The sequence below is a fragment of the Littorina saxatilis genome, linkage group LG11, assembly GCF_037325665.1.
Source record: "Littorina saxatilis isolate snail1 linkage group LG11, US_GU_Lsax_2.0, whole genome shotgun sequence".
Classification (NCBI taxonomy): Eukaryota; Metazoa; Mollusca; class Gastropoda; order Littorinimorpha; family Littorinidae; genus Littorina; species Littorina saxatilis.
Window position 1 is genome coordinate 25,536,910 of NC_090255.1, and position 22,500 is coordinate 25,559,409.

Genomic DNA, 22,500 nt, shown 5'->3' on the forward strand with positions numbered 1-22,500 from the left:
TCTCTCTCTCTCATTCTCTCTCTCTCTCTCTCATTCTCTCTCTCTCTCTCTCTCATTCTCTCTCTCTCTCTCTCTCTCATTCTCTCTCTCTCTCTCTCTCTCTCTCTCTCTCTCTCTCTCTCTCTCTCTCTCTCTCTCTCTCTCTCTCTCTCGAGTTCTTTTATAATCCAAACTGCTTTTGTGTAAAGAAAAACGGATTATGTAAGCTTAACAGCGATTGCTCCAGGTTTTAAACAAACCAGATGCGAAGCTCTTCCGATTTTGTTTGAAATACGTCTGGGTTCGTAAAGGGTTGGTGGGCGTGTTTGTGCCTTTTGTTTGATGTTTGTTTATGTGTCTGTTCCTGTCTGTCGTTCTATGAATGCATTCCTGTACCCTTTAATCCACAAGATCACCTCAAACCGAACAAAACACCAAACTACCTATGGCTATTTGCAAAGAGAAGAACAAGCCAATGGAACCTTTTTCTTTTTTTTGTTGAGCAAAATACCAGAGCAAATCGTGAGGTTGGTGTGGGGACGTGTGTGTTGAGAGAGGGGGGGGAGGGAGTCAGAGGCTGTTAAAATGTTACGCTGAGATATTCATGTTTGGATAGAGACGGATCTTTGCATAAAATAAATAAATGATATCTATATATATACGACTTGTGTCTGTCTGTGTGTCTGTGTGTCTGTGTGTGAGTTCGCGATGCACGGCCAAAGTTCTCGATGGATCTGCTTCAAATTTGGTGGGCATATTCAGGTAGACCCGGGACAGGACACAACCTGGTCGATATTTCAACACGTGCTCTCAGCGCGCAGCGCTGAACCGATTTTGGTTCCACCTCAGCTACCCGGGCCCCCATACCGACACACCAAAGCCGCTACACCACATCACAACGCCTAAGTTCTCGGTGGATCTTTTTCAAATTTGGACACCGTATTCAGCTACACCCCGGACACAATATCATCGATGAGATATTTCAACACGTGCTCTCAGCGCGCAGCGCTGAACCGATTTTGGTTTTTGTGTTCATTTCACCATTATAAGTAACTCTTCCTTATCTTCTCCAGGTTTTCAGCGTTTACCTCCCTTCCTTCGTATGGTGCACTATAGTATGAGTGGGGCATCTTCGGATATTCCCGGCGTTCTGTTACTATTTTTAGAAGGTCACCGCAGTGTCCAGAACGTAAATTGGACCCGTAAATTATCCTCACTGTAAAAGTGCAAAGGTCGAATCAATTTATAGCCACGCGAAAAATACACTGTCATCTATCTCTCTATATATACGGCTTCTCTCTGTGTGTGTGTGTGTGTGTGTGTGTGTGTGTGTGTGTGTGTGTGTGTGTGTGTGTGTGTGTGTGTCTCTCTCTCTATGTGGGCAACACCTGTGGATTGTTCAGTTCTGTTTGTGATGTGGTCTGGCGGCCTTTGTGTATTTGTATGTACTGGCCTTTGGGGTGGGGGGGGGGTCCGGGAGCCAGCGTAGGAAGAGAGACAGGGTTACCAGAAACAGGAAGGACCTGAGGAGAAAAATATGTTCGAGGATCTACGCTAGTTACCTGAGAGATTTATCGCCCAGCACAAAAGAATAGAGGGGACTTGATGGTTACCCATGTTTATGCAGCTTCGATCTTTTCTCGGTTGTCGAGAGTTTTTTCCGCCTAGTTTTGTGGCTTGACTTGACAAGTGCAGCTATAAAAATTCGTTTTGACACCACTGGGGTGCCATAATAAAAGAGCTTTTGCTAAGGATTAGGGTGAGCTTACAAGGTGTGTTTTTTGTATTCTATGCGTTTTTATTTGCGTAGTGGTTTGTGTTTTGTTGTTGTGAGTGACATGCATTGTGCTTGAGTTTGTTTTGTGTGTATGGTGGGTGTGAGTGTGAAAAGGTGTGTGTGTGTGTGTATGTGGGCGGGGTGCGTGCCCAGATGGGTGAGGGGGTTGTTCGCCCGTGTATGTGTGTGTGTATGTGTGTGGGGGGGTGTTTGTGTGGGGGTGTGTGTGTGTGGGTGTGTGTGTGTGTATGTGTGTGGTGTGTGTGTGTCACAGTGTCAAATAACCAGCCAGCCAGTAAGACACATAGAACAACCGATAAACAAATAGGCATAGCACTATTTTTTCACGTAGGATTTTGTTATTTACAGCCTTGTTTTTCGCACAAATTTCCGCTCTGGACCGTATAATAATCACACACTCATCATTTCACCGCGGATGTTACTTTGGACATACCTAAAACCTCCCTGATCACATATTCTATACAGTCTCGCTGGGTTATGACCCTCTGGTCAGTGAAGCAAGACATCTACTGACCACGGTCAAGTCAACACATCGACAAAAGCCTGGACATAATGGACTCAATGCCGAAGGCCAACGCCCCTAAGTTCCCCCATCTTACATTCCCCCATTCTCTCTGTATCTGTACTGGCGATTAGCTGAATCCTGTATCACCTTTTGGACAGAGGGTTGAGAGAAAAGAGGAGGGGGGGGGGGGTGTTGGGGCTTTGAGAAAGGGAGAGACTAAGAGGTAGGGGCTGAGAGCGACAACGTCTGGGAGAGGCAGAGTGAGAGAGACTGAGTAACGAGACAGACAGGCAGACAGACAGACAGACAGACAGACAAACATAAAGAAATAGCAAGAGAGAGAAAGAGAGAAGGAGAGAGAGAGAGAGTAAGGAAGGGAGAGAGAGAGAGAGAGAGAGAGAGAGAGGGGGGAGGGGCAATGGTAATACTTGCATATGTATGTCTGAGTGCTTGTGTAAGTAAAGAGAAATGTCTCCCTTAGTATCAGGTGAAGCATCAGCGGACGTAATAAAAAAAAATGTTTTTCCTGGGGCAATCATAAATGTTCTATCTGAATGTCTACTTGTCATGTTGATGGCGTAGATAAACACGCCTTGGAAATCCCCCCGTCACTGATATGTATTGATACTGTCAATGATAACTTCACAACATTCCAACATAACGCAGGGATGTCCTTAAGCGTTGACAGTGAGTTTGCAAAACACCGATATTATTTTATGTCATATCGACGAAAACTTTGCCGTTATTTCGGAAGATTTGCCGAGATTTGTCACTGTGGAAGAAAGGCGACTTGGTTTAAACAATTTTTTATGAAGTCTTATATCGCGCGCGTATCTCCAGACTCGGACTCAAGGCGCAGGGATATAATTTATGCCGTGTGAGATGGATTTTTTTACACAATACATCACGCATTCACATCGACCAGCAGATCGCAGCCATTTCGGCGCATATCCTACTTTTCACGGCCTATCATTCCAAGTCACACGGGTATTTTGGTGGACATTTTTTATCAATGCCTATACAATTTTGCCAGGAAAGACCCTTTTGTCAATCGTGGGATCTTTAACGTGCACACCCCAATGTAGTGTACACGAAGGGACCTCGGTTTTTCGTCTCATCCGAAAGACTAGCACTTAAACCCACCACCTAGGTTAGGAAAGGGGGGAGAAATAGCTAACGCCCTGACCCAGGGTCGAACTCGTAACCTCTCGCTTCCGAGCGCAAGTGCGTTACCACTCGGCCACCCAGTCCACAATGCAGAGTGGGAACGTTTTGACAAATGCACAGACCTGAGATGGTGAGCCGAATGCTCTTAGGCCAACAACAACAACAAATTAGTCTGTTTACGGTATCCCGACCGACCCTATTTTTTCGCGCGACCCTAGATTTTTTTTTGGCATTTGGGGAAGAAAAAAAAAAGAAAAAAAGAAAAAAATAAATTCTTGTTTTTTGGAAAATTAACTTGAAAATATGTTAAAATCCCGACCTACCGACCCTATTTTTTTGGCCTATGTTACCGTAAACAGACTTTTTTTTTTTTTTTTTTTTTGGGGGGGGGGGGGGGGCCTTATCCCAGGCAAAAGTCTCGACAGACCTATGAAGGTATACGCGGAAAGGACGCTACTACTGTTAGGGGCTCCGCTCACATATGTAACTTCAGCAGGACCGACGACACACTGCAGTTTATCCCAGCCCGCTACACGTTGCATGAAAGGAAAACAGGCCAAGTACTCGTCATAATCCCTATCGCGGCATAAATAAATGATAGGCCGTGCGTCGTCTGTGCCGCTGAAGCTGCGCAGGTATATTCTGCCCATAAATGTCCTCATGCATTGTCGCTGCTTGATTGGCTTCAGTTGTTGACTGCCTCCCGACTCGCCTGGCTGAACATTCTGTGAAGCAGTCGTTGTCAGATTCTAGAGTTTGATGAATAATGAGTGGAGACTCCGACAATGGCTTTTGAATTTGTCACTAGACCTACCTGCCACGAACTTCCTTTAACTACAAAAAGGACCAAACCCTTTTAATTATACCCCCATTCCACACAACCGTTCTAGGTCCCGTTCCCGTACCGACCAAGGACGGCTGCCACAACAATGGAACGCTGCGCAAACGGCCGTTTTTGGCATCTTTGAGCAGCGTCTGACCATAGTGGCAGCCGTCTTTGGTCGGTACGGGAACGGGACCTAGAACGGTTATGTGGAATGGGGGTATGACAACTCAGTGTGTGAGAGAGCTACCGTTGCGTTACCGTTGTTTTAAGTTCCTTACCGATGGGTTAAGGTTCCATTACCGTTCATTCTGATCATGAGGGGAACGGCTAACATTTTGAACATGCAGCCCAAACTCAACCGTCCCTACCGACCCTACCGACCCTACCGATCAAAGCAGTTCCGTTAACGATCATTTACGTTCCATTGCGGTTCCCTCCCGATCCCTCCCGTGCCCGCACCGTTCCTTGGTCGGTACGGGAACGGGACCTAGAACGGTTGTGTGGAATGAACCTTCCCTTTAACTACAAAACCTTCCTTCGGTACAGTCTTTCCAGTGAAAACAGTTGACCATCTCAGATCTGCACAAGTTTTTTGGGTTTTTTTTTAAACACATATCCTCCAACGTGGACACATACTAACAATGAACATCCTGACTGCTTGCTGGGCAGATTTATGAATTAATTTCCTATAGGAAGCGAGTAGTGACCCACTCATTCCCAAACATTCCCACTCTTCCCAGAGAGCACCAATATTGTTGATTTTTGGTATGTGTCCAAACATGGATGGATACTTAAAGGCACAGTGCAGCTCACAGCCTTCGTTTTGCGTTTTTGTTGCAGCTGAGTGCATTTACAGTTCAAACATCCTCCTATGGTAGTAAAACAAACCCAAAACTACCCAACGACGACATCTGTGAAGCTCGACAGTTTCTTGTTCACGCGAGTGCATAATTTAACCTAGTTATTACGTGGTGTTTGGTCGGAGTTCGATTCAAATGAGTCAGTGATTCCGGCCTCCATTTTGTTTTACACAAACTCATGATGACGTCTGACATAGTTTGCTTAGTGGCGTGTCTTTTTGTGCATGATGTGGTGATCTACCTGATCTAAATTTAGATCCAAAAATAGGTCAAGACCAGCCGGGTCCGAGTACGAAATTAATTCGTAAAAAAATCGCAGTTCTTGACTCTTTGGGTGCAAGTCAATGAAACTTGGTAGTTCTTCTAACGGATAGCTGCCTGAGGTATGACTAAAAGCCCCAGGGGCTCCGTGCACCTGGATTTGACAAGTTCAGTACCTTTAAATTCTATGTAAAAGCCTGGGTAGATCTGAGATAGTGAGTCGAATTGTCTACACGGGAGGGACTGTGCTTTTGATATTTAAATTGCTTCTGTGGTTATCTGACCTCTTGAGCACTAAGCCGGTCCTCTTACACTTAATTCTCGACACTTAAAGTGGTACTTCTCGGGTGACTGGGCGTTGATATCTGGCTGTCACTTCCCGATTAGTTTGAATGGTTGTTTTTTTACTAGGGAATTGGTGGTAAGCTGGTAGTAGGTTAACGCGGGCGTGAGTTAAGTCGAATGAAAATACTGACAAAATGGAGAGAAAAATTGAATTATATCCAAACATCACACTGACAGCACAAATGTCTGTCCGTCTGTGTGTGTGCTAATGCATGTATGCATGATTACGGGTGCGTGTTTGTGTGTGCGTATGTGTGCGTGCACGCTTGTGTGTGTGTGTGTGTGTGTGCGCGCGCGCATGTGTGTGTGTGTGTGTGCGTGTGTGCGCGCGCATGTGTGTGTGTGTGTTTGTGCGCGCGCATGTGTGTGGGTGTGTGCGTGTGTGCGCGCGCATGTGTGTGTATGCGCGCGCATGTGTGTGTGTGCGCGCGCATGTGTGTGTGTGTGTGTGCGCGCGCGCATGTGTGTGTGTGTGTATGTGTGTGAAAGAGAGAGAGAGAGAGAGAGAGAGAGAGAGAGAGAGAGAGAGAGAGAGAGAGAGAGAGAGAGCTCCTCCCACACTCCACCCCACCCACACTTTTTTCCCCAGACAAACACCCTGTGTACGTGGTCATTATCCTACCCACCTCCGAAATTGTCGACACCTATTTTCTATCATTTTCCTTTTCAGTATTATTCAAGCAATCAGCCTGCGAGTACCCATTTCATTTCCATAAATACACCCCTCGCACATGTGCGTCAATTATGGAACAAAAGATGGCTTGGATAGAATCAATTTGAATGTGTCTTTCTTTCCGCCCGGTCGTCGTCAATTTTATGGGAACGTCGTGCATGTTGTGAGCGAAAGGAAATCCTGTTTATTTGTTTAGGCAAAAAAAAAAGTGTGGTTAAAGTGTAACTAAACAGACATTTTGAAGTGTCAGCTTTGCTGAATTGCTTTATGTTTTGTCCAAGTATAGACCTGTAGAAGCGATACTGGACGATTTTTCCAACGTTTACTGTGTTTTCTGATTTACTACGATTTTTTAAAAGTGCTGAACCCATTTCAGATTTACCTGCTTATCTGTTCTTGATTTGATACTTCCAAAGAACAAGTGGTACTTTGAGTTCCGGTTTTATGTTTTAACCAATCAGAATTTGGTTCCTAAATAAAATCGTCTGCTGCCTGTCCCAGCAGAGTCGGCAACAAGCACTGCTTGCCACATGTGTGATGTTACCAACAGAAATAGCCATAAATTGGGCAAGGTAGCAATGTAAATGAATTGGATCTAACTAATGTGCTTGTACTGCATCTCTGGCCTTTGAATTCACTCCAAATGTACTGGCTCAGCGTGAGAGGCAACATCCTGTCGAAGTCGTAAGCACGAGGCTGACTGGGAGATTATTATTCGAAGAGCATGCTGAAAAGTTGTAAGTACAATATTTTACATGTTCTCGACATTTCTGTTGATCTTTCCTTAACTTTAATTGTTTCCTTGATTTAAAACCCTAGGGCTTGTATTTTCATCTGTGATACTAAGCACGTATCTTTACCACAGTATCTGATCACTTCACACTTGAATTTTAGAATGATGAAGTGGAATTATTTCTGGATCTAATTTATTCCTTGTTCCCCCCCTCTCGATTCCTTTTTTCGCCACACATGTATTGTCGTGTAAGGGGGTAGATGCGTGTACTGGCTGATGTTTTGATTTTTTTACTTCGGTCAGATACAGATGATTGAAAAAAAACTTGTCAAGGATTTCAGAATTTAATAGATCTGTTCGAAGTTTTTACGGGATGGGTCCTGTTACACTATAGACTGAATGTGCGCAAGATGAACTTTTGATTAAACATACACACACAAATGAATCTCTTGATTTTGTTATACGGCGAATGTCCAGTTCCCACCACCACGTCTGTGGTATGTTTTTATACTGTTTGATTGAATAGACTGACGTGCATTCTCTCGCAAATGTGCGCGCGTGTGTGTTTGTCTGTGCCTCAGACTTATTAATCAAAAATGATGTTGCACATTGCAGATCTATGCGACAGGAGCAAGTGGACAAGACAGCTACATTTGTCTGAGCGAAGATCCAACGGTAAGCTCTTTTAGCCGAAGACAGCGAGCCTGGGTGCATGCATGCAAGCTTCTATCATGTTCGTGCGAGTGCTGCCGGGCTATTAGACGCCTTTTCATTATTCTTGATTTGGAGATCCATGCAGGGTATTAGAAAGTGCAGAATATACACGTTTGAACAAATACGATGTGTGTTTGCTCTGAAAAAAAGAAAAAACGCAACAAACAAACATTGTATTTGTTTAAAGTATCACAAATATTTATTACCTGTATCTGCATGTTTTGATAATGATGAAGGGTAAATTACTTTGACGTGTGCTTTTTTTTTTAACCACACTGATAACGAATGATAGAAACACAGACACACTTAATAACATATCCACAAAAATTGTAACAATAAATGTAAGCTGAACAATGCCTGCAACACATTTCAGGCCTCAGAAGTAAGTAATTATGAGATTCAGACAGAGAGAGAAAGCCCAACACGAAACCAGTTGTGACATTTTTTATTTCATTATGTAATATTAAAAACACGACAACAACGTATTTCCTGTACTTAGTTTCGTGCAATTATGGATTGCAAAGTATGTCTAATTGAGTGGCATAAAGAGGCACAGTTGCATGAAAAACCAACTCGGATCTTGACTAGGATCAGGATTTTACATGGACACAACCTAGAATTTAACATCCTGGGGGGAGGGGGGTACTGCGCCTTTCACATCAAGATGTAAAGATCTATTTTAAATAATACTTATTAGAAGGGAACAAAATCAAACAAACTACAACAATCGTTCTGAGGGGAGAGAATTACCTCTTCCGAAGAAATTACCTCCCTTGCTTTTCTTGTCGTGACTTATGTAGAGTAAAGTGAATAGAAAGTGAATCAGTCAGTAACAAAAAAAACCACAACATTTCTTAAGATCAATGAGGAGTCTTGAAGTATTTGTCAATGTTAATCTTGTATGCATAACAAACAATATATTACGGATTGATAATTAAAGAAAATCGTCTCTTCTACAGGGTTGACCCCCCTAAAAAGGACACCCACAACCATGCAAATTACTTCTGCATCTGTTGAACCAATTATTTTATATATGGTATTCATTATCTTCAGTTTATGTTCTGCCTTTCCAGTAAGTGGCAATTTTGTAAATTGAATGGTCTGACTTTTGTGCAATTTTAATTTTTTTCTCCAAATTCGGGGGTCGACTAAACAGAACGAGTTTTGACATTGAGCGGTAGCCATTTTTACCTAATTTAAACCCTTCAGGCTTTTACCTTTTTGATTATTTTGAATGTCTGAGTATGTAAAAACATCCCCTTCAACCCCCAGGCTATCGATGACCTGAAGAAAGCATGCAGTTACAGCTAGGTTCAGGGCAATCCTCAGACACGATAGCGTTGGTGTCATTGGTGATGCAAAAGTTAGATAATTTAACCTAAAAATTTGCCACTTTGTGAACTGCACATGCATAAAATCAAGTTTAAGTATGCTGAATATGAAGTTATCCAGTCAATTGGTGTAGAAGTTATAGCATTTCTGTCAGTTAACAGTATTTAAAATCTCTAAAGTAAAATCTGACATATTCGAAAGTTTTGCATAAACACCCAGACAATTTTTACGATATTCTCCTAAGCTTCTCCACTTCTCAGCCCTGTCTTGGAAATGAATTCGAATAAGGCAGTCAAAATAACTTAGTTTGGAGCACCCATCAATCAGAATAAGCATTAACTTTTGACACAGGAAATATCTTCTACCGAAAGCTCTCCTGGTTTTATTCTACATTTTTCCTGCATAATGGTGACAAATTTAATGATAAATCTATACAACGAAGTGACTGTGGTAAGATGAACAAAGTTAAAAAACAAAGGATTACTGTAAATGGTTTACGAATCGAAATCTAAACAAGTTTTAATGATAAGTAAAATGATAAAAAAAATAAAATAAAAAAAAGCTAACGTCCTCGCATTTGTCCAGAATTATTCCATGTTTAACATGGGAACAGAGGTATAATTGGTCTAAAGAATTTATCTGTATGCAATGCCCGCTATAGGTGAAAGACTTTTGTGGAAGCCATGGAAGAATGCATCGCTGTTGTGCTGGTTCAGCTTGAGGTCCTGTCCTAGCGAATATCCTGCACACACAAAAACACGACTTTTTAAGCCACTTATGTTGCATTCCGTGACATAGCTTTGTTAAAACCGTGTGCCTGATAATAATGACAGATTTTTTTTTAAGACACCCCATATAATATTGTTTGACAATCTCTTTCAACATAGTTTACGAATCACCAATGTGTATACAAACGCAAATAACCCACAGGTCAATAAATTACTTTCCAGAGAGAGAGAGAGAGAGAGAGAGAGAGAGAGAGAGAGAGAGACAGAGAAAGAGACAGAGAGAGAGAGAGAGAGAGAGAGAGAGAGAGAGAGAGAGAGAGAGAGAGAGAGAGAGAGAGAGAGATCAAAACTAGAAAATGTGTGCTATATAAAACAAGGATAATCACTGTCAAATCTTTGCTTGTACCTGCATGGTGTTTACTGCGCTATATACACAACCTGTTTTATTTCATTTATTTATTTAATTTTTTGTTTTTTTTTTTTGGGGGGGGGGGGGGGATGTTTTGTGATGAGGGTTTTTTCAAAGCCTTTACTGCTTTAGTCATTGAATCCACCCGACTTCGATTTATTGTTCAGTGATGGGTAATTGTGTGACCAACTATGTAAGTTAGTGATTGTTCTGGCTTCATACAATGACATTGCATTAATTTTATAAGTGTATGTGTGTGTGTTTCAGGCAAAAGCTGATATTACAGTCCTAGTTGTATGCAGTACCTCTGCTTCTTCGTTCAGGAATCAAAGTATACAATCTAAACCGATTATTTTGTTCAATAATGTTCAGCTTACCATCCCGAAGAAGGCAGTAACGTGCCGAGATATTGATTATAGATATTAACGTACCTAACCTGGTTACTGGTGTGTTTTCTTTTTATTTCAATAATGTAAATGTGTGACACCTTGCAGGGTACTTGATGTTCAGAGCAATTTTTCTGGCAAAAGACCTTTTATGGATCAAAGAAAACTTTTGTCGTGGTGCACAAGTCAATCAATTTGGTTGATAAATAATTTGTGCTGCATTTTCCCTGGTTCCCAAACGTAGTATGTATTACCACATGTCCTTACCTGTCATTGGCATCACATGATTCTCTGCAAGCAGTCTTTTGTGGAAATACCAGGCATGAAAACTGAAAACAAAAATACTAAAAAAAAATTCGAAGGCGCGTAGCGCCAAGTTTCGCAGGCGCGAAGCACCAAGACTTCTAGGGGGGGTCCGGGGGCACGGAAATTTTTTTTTCAAGGGTGCAATTTGGTGCAATCTGGGGCTATCTGAGCCTTAAAATTGGATTCAAACATGGCCCCAAAACTATTTTACTATAACTATGACTAGGGAAAAAAAAATTAAATAAATAAAACATTTTTAAAAAAAATAAAAAATTTAAAAAATTAAAAAAAATTTAAAAAAAATTTTTAAAAAAGGAAAAATACGGGGAAAAAAAAATACGGTTTATTCTTTTCAGAAATACGGAAAATACGGAGAATTTTCATGCCTGAATACGTCATTTAACACTTGCACTTATAGTAGGGCTGATGGGGTCTATGTCGACCAAAAGAGTGGTATTCTCTGTAGGTCGAGTTCCTGTAGGTGGATTCCCTGTATACCTAAGACTTTAAAATTGGCAATCTAGTATACAGGGAATCCCAGAGGGTGCAGTTTTTCAATAAAACTTGCAAACCATACTCGAATTTCTAAGAAATATCAAAAAAAAGATCGAAAAACATCAAATTCTAACGATGTCGCTAAGCATCACGTGACTTTCATTGATATTAGCAAAACGCTACAGGAACTACACCCTGTGGTATTCCCTGTATACAAGATTGCCAATTTTAAAGTCTTAGGTATACAGAGAATCCACCTACAGGAACTCGACCTACAGTGAATTCCATTCTTTTGGTCGACATAGACCCCATCAGCTATAGTAGGTGGCTGTGGAACGGTAGACATGCAACGACAACGAACAACAAAAGACAAAGTGTGGAGAACACTCATTTTTCTTAACATACGCTAAGTTTCTTTGAGAATGCTCCAAGTGAAAATCAGGGGTTCCTGGGCCTGATATCACAATTAAACAGCTTCTTCTCAGAATCAGGAGGGAAAAAAACGAGATGTCGTGACAAGAACAGACAGCAGCAGCAGCAACAACAACATTGCTAAATCGTCGCTTTAACAAAATTTCATGTTTAGTATCGCAGACAAAGCACGGCTACTGATCCGACCAAAGCCACACTTCATGCACGATGGGCACATTGTTATGGCCAGCTTGTTAACGTGAGCATTGTGTATGTTTTACATAGAATTGAATGTGTTTGTCGTTGTGTCTGTCATCTATCCTAGTCGTTTGATTTAGAAGAAAGCAAACTTATTACAATGACGATTTTCTTCGGTTTTTGATGAAGGATTGGCATCTTTTCCTATTTTCCAACTCTGTCACCATACACTGGCCGTTCAGGTCTGCATGTCGACCACATGGTGTGTGATCAGATTTTTCGGACATGTTCACAATGCTTACATGACCACCAAATGGAAAATCAGTTTGTATTTGTTATGTTTTTGTGTAAGCACAATCTTCATACAAGTAAACAGAAACAGTTTTGTTGCAAACAGAGCCTTCATAAGAAAAAATGCTTCTAAGTCAAAATACATACCCCCTTGTTCGTATTGCGTAAAATATACCCATAAATTCTGGACATCATATTTTTATTTTTTTTCACAACAATGAAACCAAACTTTGGCATATGTTTTAGCAATATATTCACAATAAAACCTATGAGTTTGAAGGCTACATCTTGTTTTGTTTATTTTTGAGAATTTTTTTGCAAACCCATGCAAATGGCCAGTTTCTGGGGAGAGACTGGGGAGATAATGGCCAGTATAGAAAGAGTTAATAAGTAAACTAGTGTCAGAAGTAGGTATTTACCTTGTTTGCCTTCGCGTTCTTGATAGCCCGCTGCAGCATTTGTATCACTTCCCTTGACATTCAAAACGCCAATGTATTTCTGAAAGGAAAATAAAGATATTGACCGAAACATCACACAAGTGGTATATCATGCTAGGTTTTGTTTACAGTGCCTGTTCTACGACCACATCTGATTGTAATTTAAATAAAGAAAAACTGTATCCATTTATTACTTCTCTATTTGTGTGTGTTTGTGTGTGTGCAGGGGCGGATCACATCATTTTTAAGGGGGAGATTCCAAATTTCTTTTAGGGACAATTTGACGACGCGAAGCGTTTAGTTGAAGACGCGAAGCGTTCAACCTCCTTGGGGGGGTGGGGGGTCCGACAAATGTTGATAAAAACAAGGAAAATGGATCAATCCGAGCCAAGAAACATCCCCTAATACACCTTCCAAAAAAGTAAATATATTAAGAAGAAAAATTTGAATCACAACAAGGACAACTGATAGATCTGGCGCAACCTGAGCAAACTAATTAGCCAACTTCTTTCCAAAATCGTCACTTAGAATACAAAGGCCGGATCCGCCCAGTGTGTGTGTGTGTGTGTGTGTGTGTGAACGATGACCTTCTCTAAATTCTTATCGTTGCGTTTGCATGGTAATAAAGTTTTAATACTGGATATGCCCATGAAAAAATATCATTTCTTGTTCATGTCATTGTGTGTGTGTGGCCAGGACCGTGACTTCTGCTTGCCTCGACGTCTTCAGAAAAGACACAAAATGCCAGCAGGCGTATGTTCTTGGAGCACTCAGTATGCCGTCATCTGCAAACAAATAACTACAAATTATTCAATTGTGTAAATAAAGAACAATCATTTTAATATTACAACAAAAAATTCATATAACTGTAGTCTTCACCAGAGACATCCACTACACTATCTTTAAATAAAACTGCCGTAAAAAATTGAAATACTATAAAACTTACCCCCACTCAGATCTATTTGGGATTATTCAAGTTTCAACCATGAAACGATGCCGGTTTGGACAGATCTGCTAGTTTGCCGCTGAAACTGAAATCAAAGGCGATCTTCAGAACTATTTCTAATCTTGTATTTGTGATTAATATAAAATACTGATCTTCCCAATAGAAGCTGATGTGTATACACATGACCAGGACAAGGTATTTTGTTACAGGGCATTTACGCAGACGTCGCAGTTCAAAATATCGTTTTAGATCTGATTTTGTACAGCAGCCTGTGTGATTCAGAATCGTCTGCCCTTTTTCGGTTTAACATTTTATGGACGATTCCTATGAGACTGCTCAATCATAACTGATGACAAATTCAGAAACAGATGATGGTTTCAAGTAGGCTACAGTAATGATTCGTTAAAAATGTCAAGCCACTCGTCGATCATTCACACTCAAAGAACCCAAGCCAAATCTGCTCTGGTTCCGAGCAGCTTTTTCCAACTGAGACCCTAATTGTTACGCATCTGCCGCGAAAAGATAGACCACAAACAAGCGGCACTGTACAGGGACGTAGCACCCGGTAGGGCATGTAGGGCGACCGCCCGACCACTTTTTCCGTAAAAAAAAAAAGAGAGAGAGAGAGAGAGAGAGAGAGAGAGAGAGAGAGAGAGAGAGAGAGAAGAGAGAGAGAGAGAGAGAGAGAGAGAGAGAGAGAGAGAGAGAGAGAGAGAGAGATCTACCAACAGAACACCCCACGTAGTATTCACGCGATGGCATAAGGTCGGTTTTTTTGGGTTTTTTTTGTGTGTGTTAGTCTTGGTCAACTGCTGGAATAGGATGACGTCTTATTTTGACGAGAACGTCACACGTGACGAGTTCCGTCAGGCCATAAAAGTATTGGCCAGCGCCAATTTAGTGAAAATTGCTTCTTCGTCCGTCTGCTCCCATGAGAAACAATGGAGGTAAGACATGTTTTGTATATTCTGTGTGTGAAGCTGGGGTCAGACTGAGGGGTGAGTGATTGTGTGTCAACCGTAAGTACGCCATAACAATTGAGTAACACAGTAACTTGTGGGGTTAACAGTGTCACATGAAACAACATGAAGAGAGAGAATTGAACAATGGACACAAGTGTGCATCCTGGTTGTGATGGATCGAAAACGCGCTAAAAATATTCTGACAAATCCCTCTATTTTTCAGTCATCACTCAGGCTGCCAATGTTGATGGCTGGACGGATCAATAAATTGCTTGTTTAGAAGTAAACCAGTTTGTCAATCCTTGCTTTTTAACACACTAGACAATAATGAAGACGAAAGTCATTTGAAGTAAGTGCTCATCACATTCAACGTATCGGAATTTAGATATAAATGTAAGTCGATTGATAATCACTGATACATTCACCAGCCCGTTGTTTGGTGGAGGATGGAAAGATGATTAGATGGAACTGAGCTCAGAAGGCACGAAATCGCATCATGTTTTCTTTCTTTTTTAGACCATTACAAGGGGGCGGGAAGGGGGGGGGGGGGGGGCGGTAGTGTAAGCCCCATATTTCCTTAGCTGTCTCAGCATTTTGTCTTCCATTTTTTTCCGCCCTACCACTTTTATTAGGTGTGCTACGTCCCTGCTGTACCATGCTTTCGTTTATGTTGCTAAACAGATTAAATGTGCATTGTAAATGTGCTTACAGCAAAGAAATGCATCCTTACTTACCACAAAAATACTGGTACCACATTCATCGCACGTGTGTCTTCTTACCAAAACCAATCGATATGTTTGTTTACGATGTATTGGTAATTACTAACCGTTAACTATTTTTCAAAAATCTGAAATGACTTTTAAGAATCAAAGAAAGATTCGCTAAAACGGTTGACTTCAGAAAATAAGCAATATTTTTCTGAACCATGAAATAAAAATCGAAAACTCCGTTTGATCTTTTATTTTGGTAGATTGATGACAACAGCCGGAACTGAAAGTACCAGAACCAAAAATTAAGGGCATTAATCAGGTAAACTAAGAAGATTGTCGTTCCTGGCGCGCACTTCACATGTCCGTCAAACAGTGTCCGAGTGAGAGAAATTTTTTTTTTTTTTCGCAGTTCGACAGTATATGAGGCCCTTCTTCATATCAAAGTGTAAAGGTTGCTGAACGACGTTTTTCCTTTTTGCTTGTTTAGTTACACTTTAAGGTAACATAGCCACAAAAAAATAGGGTAGGAAAGTAGGCAATCACTTTTTTTGTTTTACTTTTTTTTCTAATGTGTACAAATTAAACCTACTTGATAGGGAAATAAGTGTGCGACTCGAGCGCTGTCGCTTTCTTTGCGTTTTCTGCACTCGGTTTTTTTTTTTTTTTTTTTTTTTTGACAAATGACAGTCGCGTAAGGCGAAAATACAATATTTAGTCAAGTAGCTGTCGAACTCACAGAATGAAACTGAACGCAATGCCATTTTTCAGCAAGACCGTATACTCGTAGCATCGTCAGTCCACCGCTCATGGCAAAGGCAGTGAAATTGACAAGAAGAGCGGGGTAGTAGTTGCGCTAAGAAGGATAGCACGCTTTTCTGTACCTCTCTTTGTTTTAACTTTCTGAGCGTGTTTTTAATCCAAACATATCATATCTATATGTTTTTGGAATCAGGAACCGACAAGGAATAAGATGAAAGTGTTTTTAAATTGATTTGGACAATTTAATTTTGATAATAATTTTTATATATTTAATTTTCAGAGCTTGTTTTTAATCCGAATATAACATATTTATATGTTTTTGGAATCAGCAAATGATGGAGAATAAGATAAACGTAAATTTGGATCGTTTTATAAAAATTTTTTTTTTTTTTTACAATTTTCAGATTTTTAATGACCAAAGTCATTAATTAATTTTTAAGCCACCAAGCTGAAATGCAATACCGAACCCCGAGCTTCGTCGAAGATTACTTGACCAAAATTTGAACCAATTTGGTTGAAAAATGAGGGCGTGACAGTGCCGCCTCAACTTTCACGAAAAGCCGGATATGACGTCATCAAAGACATTTATCAAAAAAATGAAAAAAAACGTATGGGGATTTCATACCCAGGAACTCTCATGTCAAATTTCATAAAGATCGGTCCAGTAGTTTAGTCTGAATCGCTCTACACACACACACACACACACACGCACGCACGCACACACGCACGCACATACACCACGACCCTCGTTTCGATTCCCCCTCGATGTTAAAATATTTAGTCAAAACTTGACTAAATATAATAAAAAGTTATAGGGTCGGCCCAAAAAAATAGGGTAGGTCGGGTTACCGTAACCACATCTATTCTTTTTTTAGGCCTTATGACCTTGATTGAAGGGCATTTTGTGTGTAGGAACGCGAGGGTGAGAGAGAGAGAGAGAGAGAGAGAGAGAGAGAGAGAGAGAGAGAGAGAGTGTGTGTGTGTGTGTGTGAGTGTTTTTTATCCTACATACTGTACTTACGTGTATTTTACTCAAAACGTACCGCAGTGGAGTCGTCCAAATTGAAGACGCTTCTTTTGGAACCTCATCTATTCCGAAGCCTTGTGCCAATCTTTGACGTCAAAGCAAAGACACGTCACTCTAGAAAGTGTAGCGTGACTTGAAAGTTCTAAATCTTCTACCAAGAGAAACAGCATAGCGTAAAAGGGTTTCCATAATGACGTTTGCCTCGGTGACTCTGGCATCATAAGCAGTCGAGAAGCAGGTCCCTGCCAAACTAGTTTGACACGACCTCATTTACATGATATACACACCTGTGGTTTGAACGATATTTATGTTATCTCATGAGTGGTGTCACTAACGTATGAAGGATCAATCAGTTTTGCAAATTCGCCGAAATGTGTTACTGACCTGACCCTTTTTTGTGTGATCGGAATCAGTAGCTCCAGTCCCTCGTGATGATAAGCATTTCAGTTAATTAGACGGATGTGCTTTACTGTGTGCAGAATTAAAAAAACAAGAATTGTGCGTTAATGGAACGTTTAGTTTTTGACAAAACAAAACGTTACAATAATAATGTTGCAAGAAAACAAGAATTGTGCGTTAATGGAACATTTAGTTATTGACAAAACAAAAAGTAATAATAATGATAATAATGATTGTGTCAATAACAATAACTTACAATTCTTGTTTTTTTATTCTGAATTTTGGAACGTTGGTAGTCTCTCTGTTGTGGGATTTTTACAGTGTGCAGTTTTACTGTTTTGATGATGGTTTATGTTGATTGATTGGTGCGATGTGCTTTGCTGTGTGCAGTTTTACTGTTTTGATGATGGTTTATGTTGATTGATTGGTGCGATGTGCTTTGCTGTGTGCAGTTTTACTGTTTTGATGATGGTTTATGTTGATTGATTGGTGCGATGTGCTTTGCTGTGTGCAGTTTTACTGTTTTGATGATGGTTTATGTTGATTGATTGGTGCGATGTGCTTTGCTGTGTGCAGTTTTACTGTTTTGATGATGGTTTATGTTGATTAATTGGTGCGATGTGCTTTGCTGTGTGCAGTTTTACTGTTTTGATGATGGTTTATGTTGATTAATTGGTGCGATGTGCTTTGCTGTGTGCAGTTTTACTGTTTTGATGATGGTTTATGTTGATTAATTGGTGCGATGTGCTTTGCTGTGTGCAGTTTTACCGGTTTGATGATGGTTTATGTTGATTGATTGGTGCGATGTGCTTTGCTGTGTGCAGTTTTACTGGTTTGATGATGGTTTATCCCGCAGTGGGGCACTGCGGTTATGAAATTAAAGGCCCCTCCTGTTTTTGGAACCGCAGGAGCTTTCTAGTTTGCTGTTAGGTAGATTTTTGGTTCCTCTTTCCTGTCATGCTCTCTTTTTCTTCATGAATTCTTTTCTTTTTTCTGCCTTCTTGCTCATTCACCTGTATTTTTTCCAAAAATCTCTTCTCTTGCCGCTTGTCTCGCGATTCATGTATAGTTTAATCTGTTAGTGTTCTGATGTAAGTCCAGCAGTAGATAGGTTAAGCCTATTTTAACATACTGGAAACTGGTAATCTTCCAGTAGGTATTAATTTAGTTTTACTAAAGCCTGCTGGGACACAAGTAATGGGTTAGTGCATTTGTAAACAGGAATCGCTTGACAAGTGGCCACCTTCATCCCCACCTTCCTCGTCCTGATATGGCTCTGCGTAGTCGGCTGGACGTTAAGCAACACATAAACAAACAAACAAATGATGGTTTATGTTGATTAATTGGTGCGATGTGCTTTGCTGTGTGCAGTTTTACTGTGTTGATGATGGTTTATGTTGATTAATTGGTGCGATGTGCTTTGCTGTGTGCAGTTTTACTGTTTTGATGATGGTTTATGTTGATTAATTGGTGCGATGTGCTTTGCTGTGTGCAGTTTTACTGTTTCGATGATGGTTTATGTTGATTAATTGGTGCGATGTGCTTTGCTGTGTGCAGTTTTGTGACGCCTGACGCGCCGCGTGACGTAGTCTTACTTCATCAGCTAGGACATGGGGTGGAGTGTCCCAGCTTATCTCCCTTTGTCCTGAAGGTTGAGACCTACCTCAGAATCAACAAAATTCCTTATAAGGTAAAATTCTGGGGGATTTTTACTCTTCTTTTTCTTCCTTATAAGGTCAACCCTGTTACTCTGACTCTTCTTTTTCTTCCTTATAAGGTCAACCCTGTTACTCTGACTCTTCTTTTTCTTCCTTATAAGGTCAACCCTGTTACTCTGACTCTTCTTTTTCTTCCTTACGAGGTCAACCCTGTTACTCTGACTCTTCTTTTTCTTCTATGTCAACTGTACACAATCTCAAATACGTGACAAATTACGAAAAGTCGTACTGCTAATGTTAGACTGAATATACTCCAAAAACTGTTATTGTTATGTTGTGTGTTTATTTATTTATTTATTTATTTATTTATTCTTTATTCATTTTTGCGTATAATTGTGTATGATTGCAGAGTCTTTATGACCGGAAGATGGGACCAAAAGGCAAAACGCCCTGGATTGAATACAACGGTGACGTCATTCCCGACAGCAGTTTCATCATCATGTACCTCAACAAGCAATTCAAAGTCACCATGGACAGCAAGCTGACGTCATACGAAAAGGGCGTGGCCACAGCTTTGCAGCGGCTAGCAGAGGAACACTTGTATTTGTAAGTTCAGCTTGTGGTTTCCTCGGTAACTCGACTCGATTTTTCAGGTGAAATGTTTGCCAGTTTTCTTGTTTCGTGAAACTTCACAGATGAAAACGAATCGCACGAGAGAAACAATTTTAGGCCTATGCGTATAGATACTATAGTAGCAGCTCTTGCTGTTAAGGTAACAAAAATGACAACTCAAAAAACAAGAATGGTTTTAATTTGGAATTGTGACAAAACATTTGCTGGAACATCCACCTCATGGTCTTTCAAGTGGACGGACAGAAAAATAAAACTGAGATAAAAAATAAAATTAAAATAAAAATGAGTACCGAAAACTCAATGTTTTTTGATGGAAGGACATTCTTTCTGGTCAAGTATATAGATATTTATAATGTTGTGATGTTAGGTTTGTCGTTGTATGCACTACCACTATAATTTCTCATGCTTGAGATAATAAAGCTAATTTGATTTGATTTGATTTGATCCAAGATTTTCAAGTCAGGGTGCGAACAGTTCATTCTGAAACTGACATCCTCATCCCGCCAAGATTTGTTTAATTTAAAAAAAAAATTTTTTTTTTTTACTCGTATTTGAATTTATTATAGTATCAGAAACTGAAAAATGGTTTGGATTTGTTTCCTTCACGCACGCAGTCAGCTGGGCCTATGGCGAGCGGTGTTTGACGAGCAGAAAGAGACGTTCAAGGCGATTGGTCTAAACTGGTTCTTTATTTGGATGCTGGAGCGGAAGGCAACGACGGATGCGTGGAGCCAGGGGATTGGTCGACACTCGCAGGAGGAAGTTGCGCAGATAACGGAGACAGATTTACAAGCTCTCTCCAGTGTTTTGGGTGAGACTGACGGCGACCAGAGATAACATTTTACGAGTGATAAGCATGCATGATTTGGATTTGCTTGTATTTTGTTTCATAATGCGTCCATGACTTTATATATATGATAAGAGCATATCCTTCCACTGGGGCGGATGTAGAAAAAAACACAGTGTGGACCGATCTATGGTGATTTAGGGGAAGGGCCTCTACTATGGACCGGCTCCTAACATAGACCAGTTTTGAATGTTTCTGTATTTAATTTTTGCTGAATGTCTATCAAAGCTTATTCACTCTAATTAAGCCTCACAGTCAACTAAAGAGGGGAAATATATCAAGCATAAAACGACTGAAACTTCTTGGCATGAGAACTAGCTAGTTATCAATCAGCATGGAACCAAAAGTGATCCATCTCGGGGACTTTCCCCTACAGTATGGTGTACCCGAGAAGAAAAGTATCTTTCTAACGTTCTATAATTATGTATGTTCGAGACAGTCATGGTATCTAAATACTTATCAGTTTTTCTTCCCTTTTGCAGGTGAAAAGGATTACTTTTTTGGTGACAGCCCTACAGAGGTGGACTGCTCGCTGTTTGGACAACTCAGTCAGTTTGTGTGGCAAGCTCGTCGCTCACCTGGCCAGAAACTTATTCTAGGTATTGGGATACGTTTTGGAAATCATTTTCTTTCTGTCGACGGTCCAAGACTATATATACGCAGACACGCAGATTAATATAGTTACATCAGTACACGCACGGAAGCACGCACGCACACGGCAAACACACATAAACGCACGCGCGCACAAACACACATGCACGCACGCACAAACACACATGCACGCACGCATGTACTAACACACACACACACACACACACACACGCACACACATACACACACACCAACACACACACACACACACACACACACACACACACACACACACACACACAAAGTACACACACACTCTAATTATTCAGATTTAGCCCCGTGTGAGCTTCGTCGTCATAAGAATAAGAATAAGAATAAGAATACTTTATTATCTCATAGAGAAATTCAGGCAGATACTGAATGACTCAAAATGTTCAGTCTTCTTTTGGTATATGACGTCACTTCCACGAGGTCTGGAGAGTAGGCCATACCTTGATTATGGAAAACGTTATGCTCTTTAGGTTTCTTGTGAAAACAGTTCGGCCTCCCATCTCAGAACTGGACAGGCTTTTACAAGGGGTAACGACATCCCTCCGCTTGGTCGCATACCAAAAACAAGTCGCGTAAGGCGAAAATACAACATTTAGTCAAGTAGCTGTCGAACTCACAGAATGAAACTGAAGGCAACGCAACGCAGCAAGACCGTATACTCGTAGCATCGTCACTCCACCGCCCGTGGCAAAGGCAGTGAAATTGACAAGAAGAGCGGGGTAGTAGTTGCGCTGAGAAGGATAGCACGTTTTGCTGTACCTCTCTTCGTTTTAACTTTCTGAGCGTGTTTTTAATCCAAACATATCATATCTATATGTTTTTGGAATCAGGAACCGACAAGGAATAAGATGAAAGTGTTTTTAAATTGATTTCGAAAAAGAAATTTTGATCATAATTTTTATATATTTAATTTTCAGAGCTTGTTTTTCATCCAAATATAACATATTTATATGTTTTTGGAATCAGAAAATGATGGAGAATAAGATGAACGTAAATTTGGATCGTTTTATAAAAAAATTTTTTTTTACAATTTTCAGATTTTTAATGACCAAAGTCATTAATT

The 22,500-nt window shown here is 40.5% G+C and overlaps 1 protein-coding gene and 1 long non-coding RNA gene across 8 annotated transcripts in view; one reads left to right on the top strand and one right to left on the bottom strand.

The window, feature by feature from the left end:
* Positions 1-22,500, top strand: part of LOC138980108 (failed axon connections homolog) — a 37,292-nt gene that overhangs the window by 11,893 nt on the left and 2,899 nt on the right. For all 5 annotated transcript variants that reach the window (XM_070352917.1, XM_070352918.1, XM_070352920.1 and 2 more), the window contains exons 3-6: positions 19,215-19,347; positions 19,725-19,921; positions 20,563-20,759; positions 21,278-21,394. In XM_070352917.1, the coding sequence (XP_070209018.1) occupies positions 19,215-19,347; positions 19,725-19,921; positions 20,563-20,759; positions 21,278-21,394 (644 nt within the window). The remainder of the gene's footprint in view (positions 1-19,214; positions 19,348-19,724; positions 19,922-20,562; positions 20,760-21,277; positions 21,395-22,500) is intronic.
* Positions 9,641-14,004, bottom strand: LOC138980109 (uncharacterized). Of its 3 annotated transcripts, none has more exons than XR_011460240.1 (5): positions 13,801-14,004; positions 13,570-13,639; positions 12,837-12,915; positions 10,984-11,045; positions 9,641-9,935 (listed from the first exon to the last, which is right to left on the bottom strand). It is a non-coding gene; the product is annotated as an uncharacterized lncRNA (long non-coding RNA). The 3 variants fall into 3 exon arrangements; XR_011460241.1 differs by having other exon boundaries at positions 13,554-13,639; XR_011460239.1 differs by lacking the exons at positions 13,570-13,639; positions 13,801-14,004 and having other exon boundaries at positions 12,837-13,418.